Genomic DNA, 12,192 nt, shown 5'->3' with positions numbered 1-12,192 from the left:
AACACACCACGACAAAGCAGCATTAGACATGAAGCACACATGCCATCCGCACTTCAGGACACAAACACCCACTTGAATACATGAAGAACATGAGCGTACAGTTCTACAGTTAGAAGATAGATACATATATGTACTGTCATTGCTTTTATTATTTTTGCCATTACTCAAGTGCAGCAACGCAGAAAGCACAAAGCACAAGAGATCCTGAGCAAAGCTTGCAAATGCTTAACTGTGAATAACCCTATGGAACTGCAGGAGCACCTATGGGACCTGGCAGAGCCAAGTGTGACTAAACGATTGAAAATGTAGTATAGCGTGGACAGCGTAGAGACCGCATTATAAGGTTTAGGAAAATTACAGCAGGCCTCAGGCCACTGAGCAAGGGACGAGCTGAGCTGATTCAGGCTGGACAGAGAGAAAGACATGTGAGGCAGGACCCACAGCCAAGGTCATGGGATACGGATGTCATTCCAATACCCAGACGACAAAGGGACCAGCTGTAGGAAGAGGGAATACATCCTCATAATTCAGAGCTGCAGAGCTCAATTTCGTGGTCTCCAAACACGTGACACAGCTGAAGCAGACAATGGACAGTGATCAGCGGTGGGAAAGGAGAGCCAAACTCAGGCAACCAGACACAGATTGCAACAATTATGCAACATAATGCAACAAGTGTTGTGCCGAGCAGGAGAGGATTCTCATAAGGCAAATGTGGTGCACACATGTTCCAATACACACACGATCGTTCTCATCACCTTGAAAAGGTACATAGCGAGCTGAGAACCATCTCGGGTCCCAGGCCTGGGGATGTCAGCTCTAGCCAATCACAGTTTTGTACCCTAAGGGTGGGTAGCAATGGGTAAGAACCAATGGTAAATCCACAACAATGAAACAATGTTATAGTTAGAAAATTGGGGATGGAACAGGCCAGCCACCTGACGTGCAAGGGCCAGTAGAATAACATATATAGGCCCTCATTACAACACTGGCGGTAACCCATGGCGCTATTAGCACCATGATTGCTGCCAGTGTTGTAACGAGTCCGCCAATGTTCATTGGGGAATTACCACCCCATTCCATGGTTAGCGGGCGGTAATTCCCCATTGAACATTGGCCCTTCCCCATTCTCATTTTTGCCCCATAGGGCTCAATGGGACTGGGGAAGGCGGTAATTACGGTACCGCAATTATCTCGAAGGTCCCTTTGCGGGTCCCTACTTTAACGGCTGGTCCAGACCTGCCGTTCAGGTTGGGCCCGCAAAGGGTCCTCGTAATTAGGCGCTAAGGGGTTAACGGCGCTGCAGCCTTTTACAGCGCCGTTAACCCCTTAGCGCCAGGGTCGTAATGGCCCCATAGTGTCCTGTATAAGTTATAGAATACTCAGTACCCAATTGCATGGCCTGATAGGTTTTCAGGAGAAGGGCCCAGGTTGTGATGAAGTGCTGATGCCATTTGATGGTAAAACCGGCCTCCGAGCTGAGGAAGAGCGAGATGTGCATGAATAATTCTCTGTTCCTGTGCTGATCCATGTTGGTTTTGTCTGTAATAAATCACAGTTTGAACTTGGCGTTCACTGAGTCCTCTGTGTATTCTGGGGGAGGGTGTTGGGCCCTCCAAGTCTGAGAACTTTCAGTAGCCCTCTGGCATACATGGGAGTTCCCCCCAACAATAGTGATAAGGAAGGATAAGCTTTAGCCTTTTCCTTTAATAAAATATTAGAAAACATGTCCTCAATGAGACCATGTGCTTCTTCTGACTCGCCACATGAGTTAATTAGCATGTTGTAGCAAAAAAGACCCTCTCTAAGCAGTGTCAGAAGTGGGATCTTTAACCGCTGATAGATGTTGGGGACCCATATAATTATAAAAAAGTGAGTTCTGAGGCCAGAAATCCTACCACAGCTACAGCTGAATCCATAGGATTTGATTTACAGAGTAAGGAAGAAATTGTGATAATACCTGGTGAAAGAAATCTCATTCCCACATGTTTAATATTGGCTCCCCCAAAGGAACTTATATTAGACTCACCTCCAAATCAGGGCTGGCTTGGAGACATAGATTATATGTTATCGAAGGACTTATAGATTCTAAAGTCAGAGGGAATGTTAAAATCCTTTCACATAATCACAGAAAGAATCCATGCACCGTGAGAAAAGGAGGAAAGGTTTCTCAAGGCATCCTAGAGAAAGCATTGTTCACAGTCCCCCAAGAAATAACTGAACAAAAAGAGACAGAAAAGGGTTCTAAAGGTTTTGGGGAAGTCATACTACCCATTATAGATAAGAACCTCGGAAAACAAGAAGAAGTTATTCCCTTACCTAATTTATCCTTTGCTCAGATGAATGACCCAATCCTCACACAAGCCTTTAATAAGGTAGTCTCTGAAGAAGCTGGGCTTAGTCAGGCTAGCCCCTTCTTTTTCTTAAAATAAGAGCTACTCTATATAGGAGATGTAATACTGGAGGGAACCCGCCAAACACAATTGGTTATACACGGGAGTCATAGATGAACAGTGTTAGAATTCGCTCATGGATAGGGAAAACTCTGAACAAAACAATAGCTAGGTTCTATTGACCGGGTGTCTTTGCTAATTCCAAAAACCTCATAGCGACATATCCACCTGTCCCTTTACAACCATTGCCTATAATTGAAGTTCCTTTTTCCAGGATTGCGTTGGATATAGTAGGACGCCTAGAAACCTCAACATTGGGGAATCACTTTATCCTAGTAATCCTTGACTATGCTAGAAGCCTTTCCCCTGCGTAATAACGACATACAACACATTTCAAAGCACCTACTACCCTTCCTCTCCTGAGGAGGGTTCCCAAAAGAGATCCTCATGGATCAAGGTATGACCATTATATGCCACTTGATGCAAGAGGTGAAAGAGATTCTGAATATTAAGAAGACCCTAAGGACATCTGTATATCACCCCCAGGCCAATGGTTTTGTAGAACATTTTAACCAGACTTTAAAACGAATCTTGAGAAAGCTGGTAAAGAAAGATGGGAAAAATTGGGACGCAATGATATCCTGGATCTCTTTGCAGGCAGAAAAACGCACCATATTAAGACTATCAACACCTTAGCATGGTGTGTAGTCTGGACCCCCTTATACCTCTGTTAATACTATGTCTGAAAAGAAAGCTAGAAATCTTTGCAAACCAAGCTGCCAGTGATGGACGTATTGGGGGGAAAATAGGGTGTTTGTCACTTTGTGGCCTACCATTGTTGAGATAGAAGTATCTGTTATTAAGGTTTTAGGGTTTCTTTGAGAATTGATTTTTTGAGGGTTGTCCTTCTATTGTTAGATGAAATATGGGGAGACTGAGAGATTTTGCACAAGCCATCCCTAATGCAAAGAGGACAATATTGGTGTTGGGTTCTCCTTGAGCTAGAGCGGTAAAATGTCTTCCAAATAAAGATATGGCTGGGGTGAGATGCATTGCATCTCTTGGTGTTTTGGCCTTATTATGAACCTTCTTGGTATCTTGAACCTGATAAGAAAAGGCTTCAATCATCTTATGGGGAAACCTCCAAAGATTGGTAAGTAGTTGCAACCTGCCTATTCCTACCTTAACACTTAAGAGATGGATGTACCGCACCATGCAGGTGTGGGGGGATAGTTGGTGGTATAGGAAGGAGGAGAGTAGACTAAGCCTTGTTAATTGTGCATTGGAGGTATTGACAAAACAGCTGTGGATTTCCACAGGGTCAACTCTAGGAAGAGTCAGGTGCTGTTGTATGTTATACATTAGTACCCGGCGAGGGTCAATGAGCTTGTTACAAGCAAGCTCATTGGCCATCACTCGGACATTACCCGACTGGGAATCCCTCACCCACCCTGTGGCAGCAACTCAGCTCAAAATGGGGTAATCCCCGCTCCAGCCACCACACGGCTGGAGGCTGCCATCTTCCCCCATCAGGGATCGAGGTAAGTGTGGTGCCCCCAATCCGAAGAATCCACTCCCCACCCTCCCAACCCCACTTACCTTCTTTTTTGTCCATTTTGGGAGCAGACGCGCTGGGAACACTTCTGTCCCCAGCGCGTCCGCTCCCGATCTGCGACAGGCCATCAGGGAAAGGCTTTCCATGGTGGCCATTTTATTTGTTTACATTTATCCCTATTTTTTTGAATGGCCACTATGCAAATGGAGAAGTGACTAGTTGTAGTCCCTTCTCCCTTTCAATGGTGACCATTTTGTTTGTTTACTTTTCACATTCATTTTCAATGGCCGCCAGGAAAAGGGAAAACAGACTTTGTTTTCCCTTCCCTGGTGGCCATTTATTTGACTTTTTTTTCTGTTCTGAAATGCCGGAGCGCTTTGGAACAGAAAAAAAAATAGTTTTACGGGCTGGGGTACTAATACCAATAGGGCCCTCACAGGGGGGGGGGGGGCATTGCCACTTCAGGTCATTCCCTGGGCTTTCGTTAAGGCCATCACTTCGCTCAGGCCTGTAACTATTAAATATAGAATTGGTAGCATATTTGAAAATGAATCGAGTAAAACTCGTGTTTTCACAATACAGTAGTTCTTCATGTTCTACAAACAACATTAAAACAACATTATTATAATCACTTCTTTAGTCTTAAAGGGGGATTAATACATGTCATTAATACAGTGCACATGCTATTTTAGTCCAGGGGTCTGCAGCCTTTGGCTCTCCAGATTTTTTGGACTACTACTCCCATCAGGCCTGGCCAGCATGGTCAACGGTAAGGGATCACAGGAGAAATAGTATAAACCATCTGGTGAGCTGCAGGTTGCAGACCGCGGCCTTAGTCATATAACTAAACTGCCACTTGGCTGTGCTCTCTTAGCTTGTGTAGCTAGTCATGCAATCCTAAAATCTACTTTGAATACATCAACAGTCCTCCGAGTTTCTTAAAAGCATTATATAGCTTGTTGAACATAATCATATAGTTTAGGATCATGTGGATACTTACAAATATGTGTTAAATCCCTAACAACGTAGTTCCTTGGTATTTCTTTGGAGATCGAAACAAAATCTGACACTCTCTTATTGTAAACATCACACGCTGAACATGTTTCAAGCACAGGGATCGATGCCCTTGTAGAAATAACTTTCCTGGAGGCCCCTGCTAGTCATCTGCAATGTCCTTATTGTAGTCTAAAGGTGCTCCTTGCCACTTCCTCTTTAAGCATGCTTGGGTGCTGCAGAGAAATGCAAATTTCCCAGACTAAACTACTTGCTCCACAATAGAAGAGCACTCTTACATAACTAATTCACCACTACCTCTAGCATCAAGTGGCTGAAAGTTATATACAGTACCTCACTGTGTCCAAGACCACTATGGCTAAGTGAGAGATAATTAAGAAAAGCAACAGTCTCAATCTGTAACTGTGAATTCTTCAAAAGGCCACAGGCAGCACTGGTGAAGCACTGTTAATGTTTCTTGAGGTGTGCATGCATTCTTTACCTTCAAGAAGACAGTGTATCCTTGAAAGAACTGACTAGTTTGATCCTGGGGTGTTCGGTGGAAACCACCTTTGCATGACTCATAATGTGTGAATGTTGAAAGGTATTTATTTATTTATTTTTATATTTGTAAAGCTTCCAAAACCTGAGGCACTGTGGCACTGGTGCAACCAGTTACATAAAACACACTTAGCTGATGCAATGTACATATTGGCATAATTACAGATGAGATTGCTGATGCAACAAGTTACATGAGAACAAACAACATTAGCAGATGCTAAAAGTATAGTGAATTTGCTCCCGCTCAACGTCTGATGTGTATTTGGCATTCAACACTTACATATATTGTGTAACATAAGAAGTTGCTTGCCAAACTGCAGGTAGATAAATATCGTGGATGAGTTTTGCACTGGTTTGGTGCATGAGCACTGAGAATAAATCAATCTACATGGTATGTAGCAAATTGTTTATTTTTATTTCATTTCTTTCTTATGCAAATTACATTGTGAAAACTTTTTATCATTTTGTATTTTATCTATTGAATTGTGCCTGCCTGCTGACATATGCTTCGCACAAAACTCCTGCAACGAAATGAAGGAATTATTGCATGAGCGTTTACACGAAACTGACTCACCGAAGCCTAAAGGCACCTATTCATCAAGATCAAAAGGTTTCTAACAGCTACTGCGAGGCTTTTGTTGAGATAGCTGAGTGACTTATGTCCCAAAGGCCATCAAAGTGAAGAGCCTTCTGACTGCAAATGCATGGCCTCCTATTGCAGTACAGAGAAAATTTGGGACGAATTGAATCCAAACTGTTTGAAAAAAACAAATGAGATTCCAGGACTATACACATTTAAAAAGCATTACTAAAGTCTTAAAATATGTATTCTCTAACCAGTGTCCAACGTTGTTGAATTAACATCTATGTAGGGAAATCAATTTTCAGTGCTAAAATGTATTTATTTTTCTTTATTGTTTGCTTGTTAGGCGCTTATACAATAAGACAATAATGTTTCAAAGCGCCCACAGGGCAGGGAGGGAGCAAGGGTGGCAAATACATTAAAAACACAATATTAATGAGCAGGGGAGTTAGAAAGGATTAACCTACTATGCCTTGTGAGTATTCAGAACGTGAAAGTGCAGCAAGGAAGCGGGAAGAGGGGGTAAGTACTGAAGAGTCTGAGCTTGTGGGTGAGCCACAGATGAAGTGCTAGGAATGTTGAGTGCTACACAGACTGGGGCTGTGGGAGTTGTAGGTGCGAACCTCCAGGGCGGAGGGTTTGCAGATGCAAGTGCTGTGGATAGACAGGAGCTGGGAATATGGGTGTGGGAGGTCAGGGCCCTGAGGTTGCAAAAGGGCCCAGGACACTCATCACAGTAACTGTGGGATTAGCAAAGGAGAGAAGAAGGGAAGGACGAGGAAAAGAGAAAAGTCTTAAGGAGCTTCCGGAAACTGGGAAGATCCTACTCAAGGCGCAGAGGGAGGGGTAGGTTATTTCATAGGAGGAAGCCCACTGGGGAAAGTGAAGGACCACCTACTCTCTGTTTAGCAAAACGCTTTACACACAAAGAATTGGTTCCAAAGGAACTAGTGGCCTAGAGGGAGAGCATTTAGTGAGATAAAGTTGAAGATAGTGTGGTCCCCGGCCAAGACAGCCTTGTGGATGCTGCAGAGAGATTTGCATTTAATCTGTGCAGAAACCGGGAGCCAGTGAAGACTTTTTAGTGCAGGAGAGATGCCGTCTCTGAGCTTAAGGCCAAGGATAAGTCTTGCTGCCTATTCTCGATTAGCTGGAGGTGTCACAGAGTGGAAGATGGAAGATTCAGAAGGACTCTATTGCAGTAGTCAAGCCAAGAAAGGACCAGGCCTTAGGTCACATTGAGCCTCTGAGGGAAAGTGAGAAAAGGTAAAATTCCTTTGAGAAGGAAGAGCTGAAAGTGGTGGGACTTCTTGCCAATGTCCTGAGTGTGAGGGAGGAAGGAGAGAGAGGTTTCGAAGATGATACCAAGGTCTCTGGCTTCAGTTGAAAGCGCAGGGGAGAGCCCAAGGAGGAAGGCCAGAGTGAGGGGAAGAAGGAGGGAGCAGGGGTCCCGTTGGGAAGGATCTCAGTTTTACAGGCATTGAAGGCGCACATCTGGGATGATGGAGGGTGCAAGAGGGTCAGCAGGGCATTTGAAAAAGAGCTGTGTGGAAGTCGTCCAGGAAGAGGCTCATGAAGGTCACTAAAGTGACGTTCCTTAGCTGAGATACTAAGTTGAATTACAAAATGCATGAATTCCAGGGCTACCTAATTTTTTATCAAATTTACAGAGCAGATTTTACTGCAACATTGGTTTGTTGGTGCAGGGGCAGTTGCTTTTCAGGAACAACTTTCAGATTTTTTATCTTTCCTATTGCAGAGAAATATGGAGCTTGGATAAAGGCACCTACAACTAAGGATTCTGATTATTTTAAGAAACCTCTTAGAGTCTATCGCCATAAATTCTGTAAATGAAATCTCTAGAAGTTTTCAGCATGTGCAGGATAAGTGGTTAATCAATGTAAAGACATGAGTATTAATCAAAACCTTTCAAAACAGAAGAAATGCTACAATTATAAGGCTTACTTTAGGCCCTGGAGCTCCAACGACTGCTGGACCCGGTAGTCCTGGTGGGCCGGCTCCACCTTCTTCTCCCTGTGAAAGACAGGTTTTTATTTGTGAGTACTGTTTACAGTTTATCAACCTGTGCATTGACATCAGGAATTGGCAAATTTAATAAGTGTTACTTTCTATACTTAAAAGTCTGTGTTTCTTTATTGATGGGTGTGGTTATACACATGTGGTTGTGTGGACAGATTTGTGGGTGGGTGGGTGGATGGGCCTGGTTGGATAGATGGATGAGTGTGTACATGTTTGTGTGGGGGTGGATGAATGAGTTGTTGCATGTGTAGTTACGTGGATGTCTTGAAGAAATGAACAATGGATTGATGGATAGATGGCAGATGAGTTTGGTGGTTAAATTATTTTGTTGGTCGATGTATTGACATGTGATTGTGTGTGTTTGTGTGTTTGTGTGCATGCATGTGTATGTGTGTGTGTGTCTAGGTTTGAGAAAAGATGGTTGACAGAGTTTGTGGTTTCTGTGAATGGGTTGATGAATTGATAGTGTCCAGATTTTCAGATTCAGGAGGAAACCATGAAAGGCAGGTCGGTCAAGAGGTCAACAGATCAGTTTTCAGCTGTAGGTTCAAATAGTAAAGTTGAAAGTGAAAACTTATTTTAAGTCATACCCACATTGATGATTGATGAGCATGATGTGAGAAAAATGTCAGATGCATGAAAAAACATAAAATGTCACAATAGAGACATTTTACAACATACTAAGCCGTTAAAAGACCAAAAGTAAGATATTCCCAGTACACTCTCCTGCTAGGCAACTCAGTTACTGTTATAGGGCTTTTGCACAAGCCATCATAAGGTTCCCAGTACACTCTCCTGCTAGGAAACTCAATTACTGTTATAGGGCTTTTGCACAAGCCATCATAAGATTCCCAGTACACTTTCCTGCTCGGAAAAACTCAGTTACTGTTATAGTTCTCTTGTACAAGCCATCATAATTCACTGTTTCAGTGTGTCTCTTTCTCATCCCAGTGCCTGACTGGTGTTTACTGGGAGATGATTTATGAAAAAGATAGGGAAGGGACTGGTAATACCCTACAAAGGCCTGGGGAATATTAAACTCATTAGAAAAGGGAAATGGGAGATACTGTGTCTCACCCAAGGGTGCTTCATCCCCAGTTCCCAAGTCTCCCCCACCCAGGTGATCCCCCCTCGCATATCCACCCCCAGGTTCAGGATCTGATAGTGAGAGCCTTTCCCTGACCACCTATTGGGGAGGGAAGTGAGGACGGCCTCAGGTTCCTCACAATAGTAACATCTTTTCCAGCAGCACATCACAAAAAATGGCCATATGGCATGGAGCCCGATCATACTTCTCTGCAACATCAAGCCCTTGCTCCCACCACCTCAGGACTACCTAAGGATGGTACAGCCTCTTGTGATCTTGCATATTAATGGGGTATAGACTTGCCTAGCTGTGCTCCCAGTGGCACACTGAGACACTCTCAAAGCAGTTAATTTGGCTACTGCTCACCTCATGGTGAAAAGACTGAGATCCTCATTGTATGTTCCCCAAACCAACTGAAAAAGCTACATCAAGACATAGATGGTACTCCCATCCCCATTTCCAACCAAGTCAAAACACTAGGGGTATACTTAAACTCAATCCTCACCATGAGCAAACACATTAACGCTTTCGCCTCATCCACAGCCTATACAGCCAAACTCATTGCCCTTAGTCGACAATTTCTCACTCCACAGAACTGTATCACATTAGCAAGAGCCCTTATTCTGCCTAAGTTAGACTATTGCAATATACTTTTGCTAGGCACCCCCAAGAAATATCTAGCCAAATTGCAATTATTGCAAAATAAAGCTTTAAGAGCAGCACTTGGAATCAAAAATAGAGATCATATTTCACTGACCAGAAGAGAAGTACATTGGTTACCTATTCAAGCTAGAATACTACACAAAACACTTAATACCACACATAAATGCATTACCCAAAAACGCCCCTACCTATCTGAACCAATGTCTCACTTGGAAAATGTCAACTAGATCTCTCAGATATAACTCCAACAAGCATCTACTCATCCCCTGTTTCAAGAATTCAAGAAGAGGAGGATCCAGCTTCCCTGTAGCAGCTCCCGGACCATAAGCAAGGAGCCCTCCCACACTCTCCTTAAGAAACACCTAAAAACCTGGTTATTCAACCAATTTTAACCTGACTGTCTCATAAACCCTATTTACAACCATATGTTTCACTGTTTAACTGCAAGTGTACACTGTTGTCAACCGACCATCCTCTGTAACCATTATGCCATTGTCATATTTCACCTGACTTCTTCTGTCCTGCAACCAGAAAGTATTACTGTAATCCTGTAATTTACACTGTGATACCTCCGGGTTTGGGCGTACAAGCAAATGCAATAGATAAAAAATAAAAATAAAAAATCGCCAGGGCAAGGAGATTCAATCACATCACCCACATCATAGGCAGCCTTCACTGGCCCCTCTACCTGTCTGTACATAGGAAGCTACCAGCACCCATATGCCAGCCTATCTTGTAGCCAAGCCTAACATCTTGGGTGGCACATGCTCATCTCGGAGTCAGACCATCTCCAGGCTGGAGACTAAACCAGGCCATCAGAAAAGTACAAAAAACAATCCTTCTCAAGTTACACCCTGGCATACTGGAACATCATCCTGGTGTTACCAGGGCCGCTGCAGTGCACCTGCAGTCCATGAAGGAATTTAAAACCCTGCTCAACACCTTGATATTACTCAGATTACCCAGCAGTCAAGTCACTTCAATACATTTGATCCATTTGTAAACATGTTGTTAACCGCTTGCTATTTTAAAACATGTACAGCTCTTTGATGCGCCATGCTGTGTTTGTGCATCAAAAATAAAAAAGGTATACAAAAATAAAAATGGAGAGACTATCTGCAACTGAACAAGTCAGTGCACAAAGCCCCTCAGACAACCAAGCTGCAAAAGTAAATGGTGCTCCAAGCATCTGTATGCATACATACAGTAGTGCCTTGCAACAAGTAGTTGTATTGTTTTTTTTAAATTGTTTTTGTATATTAATTTCCTGAAGACATCAAAACAAAAGCACCAAAACACATTTTAAGAAAGGCCAATTCAAAGAGGCATTGGCTGGGTGCAAGCGTCAACCTGAGCTCTGCTGGCATCCTGCAAGTGAAGGCGGACGCTCTCACAGCTTCACTAATTGTGTCCAGCCCATAACCACACATTACATTAAATCGCTACAAACCCAATAAAAACAAGCATTGACAAAGCTAGTTTGGGATTTTTTGTGGGGGTCTGGAACATGCTACTCTCCAGTTAATTTGGGCTACAACTCCAAAACAGCTGGAGAGCAAACATGTTGCAGATTCATGTGAGTAACAATGTGTGTGTTATGCTGGATCTCATTTAGAAGGCAAAGAAAGGCCTTAATGTTAGGCTATGTTTTGATAATTTCAGCATTGGTGCTACCAGCCACGCGCATAGAGCGCTTAAGTCCTCCCAAACATTTGAGAAAGTTGCAGACAGGAGTAAGGACACTACATCAATGCATGATATGCTATGTGCTTACCTAAACTATGTTCTTCCTGCAACCCTCCAAAGTAAACTATGTTCTTAAACTGAGATCACTAGTTGATATCTGCAATGTACTGGATGTTTCATTTTTATTTGGAAGTGCATCTTGTAGTTGTATCATCCAAAACTATAAGCTACCAAACTGGGGACTTTCAAGATTCTATGCTGTACTTCCTGAATGAACTCTGTGACTTACAGCTCTTATGAGGGTGTAGGCGTCTGTGGCCAAGGCGTTGGAATTGGACACGTGTGACTTGTCCCTCAATTTAATGGCTAATCATTGTTAAAAAAAAAAACATTCTTCTATACATAATGAACTAGAGCATAATACAGTATGACAGAGTTGGAAACATCTACATTCGGCAAATATTTAATAAACTCCTTCAAACGCCTTCCCTGCACCCAAACCACTTCCCCATTTCTACTTTTTGGATTCCACCTTTCATGGGGCAGTGAGGATGAAGGTTGAAAGGACCCTCCCATGATCCACCATTTTATTTCTCCAACACACCTACATTTCCTAATGTGCTGCCCTGTTTGA

General features: G+C 43.1%; 1 protein-coding gene across 3 annotated transcripts in view; it reads right to left on the bottom strand.

Moving 5' to 3' along the window:
* COL28A1 (collagen type XXVIII alpha 1 chain) overlaps positions 1 to 12,192 on the bottom strand; it is a 1,696,952-nt gene that overhangs the window by 963,824 nt on the left and 720,936 nt on the right. For all 3 annotated transcript variants that reach the window (XM_069648530.1, XM_069648529.1, XM_069648528.1), the window contains exon 18: positions 8,048 to 8,116. In XM_069648530.1, the coding sequence (XP_069504631.1) occupies positions 8,048 to 8,116 (69 nt within the window). The remainder of the gene's footprint in view (positions 1 to 8,047; positions 8,117 to 12,192) is intronic.

The sequence above is a fragment of the Ambystoma mexicanum genome, chromosome 2q (genome assembly GCF_040938575.1).
Source record: "Ambystoma mexicanum isolate Mex_15411 chromosome 2q, UKY_AmexF1_1, whole genome shotgun sequence".
NCBI lineage: Eukaryota > Metazoa > Chordata > Amphibia > Caudata > Ambystomatidae > Ambystoma > Ambystoma mexicanum.
Note: the sequence above shows the minus strand (reverse complement) of the source record. Positions and strands in the feature narration are given on the sequence as shown.